We start from the raw sequence: 918 nt of genomic DNA, 5'->3' as shown, positions 1-918 counted from the left end.
ATGCACACGGTTAAGAATAAAATATTGTGTAGGAGATGAAGGCCAAGACAAACAAATAATAGAGATGGGTATATATTTATATTGTAAAATAATAATAATCAATTCTTGGAGCAACCATATATATATAGGGCCAAATGATTACAATTCAACTCCATGTGTTTTTCACATGTTCAGCAAGAAAAGGAAAAAAAAAAGCCCTTGAACAAAGCTCAAGTACCAAACACCCTAGCTCCAAGCTAGAAACCCTAGATACAATAATTGTATTGTGAATGGCGGAACCTGAAGTACTCACAAAAACCACTATTGCCACAAGCACCACCACCAATAACAAAAACATGCTGACGAAATCACCATCAAACACTAAAACTGCACTCCGGAGGTTTGTTGGGGTTAGGCAAAGGCCATCTGGAAGATGGGTAGCAGAGATCAAGGACTCATCCCAACGTGTGAGGCTATGGCTAGGCACTTATGACACACCTGAAGAAGCAGCAAGAGCTTATGATGAAGCTGCTAGAGCGTTGCGTGGCGAAAACGCTCGCACAAACTTTGCACCCCCCGGGCCAGCCACAAACCCTAACTCAAGCCCATTGGTTTCTTGTGCTTCCAGCGGGGGCTTTGTGTCGGGGTCTGATGGTCGTCATGCCGGTGCAGGGCTTAGCTTCTCTTCCTTCAAGGCCAAGTTAAGCAAGAACCTCCAAAGTATCATGGCTAGGAGTAGTGATCATAACAAGTCCTCAAAAAGTAGGGTGAGTGATCACTTCACTTTTGCAAGTATTTTCCACTTTAGGAAATACCAATATCAAAACACAGTAAACCCTTTAACTGATATGAAGAATATAGAGAAAGTGGTGCAGCCTAGCATAATAGTGCCCCATAATAATGGAGAGAGTAGTACTAGTACTGAGCCTTCCTCTTGGG

General features: G+C 42.7%; 1 protein-coding gene across 1 annotated transcript in view; it reads left to right on the top strand.

The window, feature by feature from the left end:
* Positions 1 to 269: 269 nt before the first annotated feature.
* The window catches only part of LOC126609258 (ethylene-responsive transcription factor ERF027-like), a 930-nt gene continuing 281 nt past the window's right edge, over positions 270 to 918 (top strand). Inside the window, exon 1 of the mRNA XM_050277223.1 lies at positions 270 to 918. This exon is cut by the window's right edge and continues 281 nt beyond it. Within this exon, the coding sequence (XP_050133180.1) occupies positions 270 to 918 (649 nt within the window).

This window comes from Malus sylvestris, chromosome 16, assembly GCF_916048215.2.
Source record: "Malus sylvestris chromosome 16, drMalSylv7.2, whole genome shotgun sequence".
Lineage (NCBI taxonomy): Eukaryota > Viridiplantae > Streptophyta > Magnoliopsida > Rosales > Rosaceae > Malus > Malus sylvestris.
Note: the sequence above shows the minus strand (reverse complement) of the source record. Positions and strands in the feature narration are given on the sequence as shown.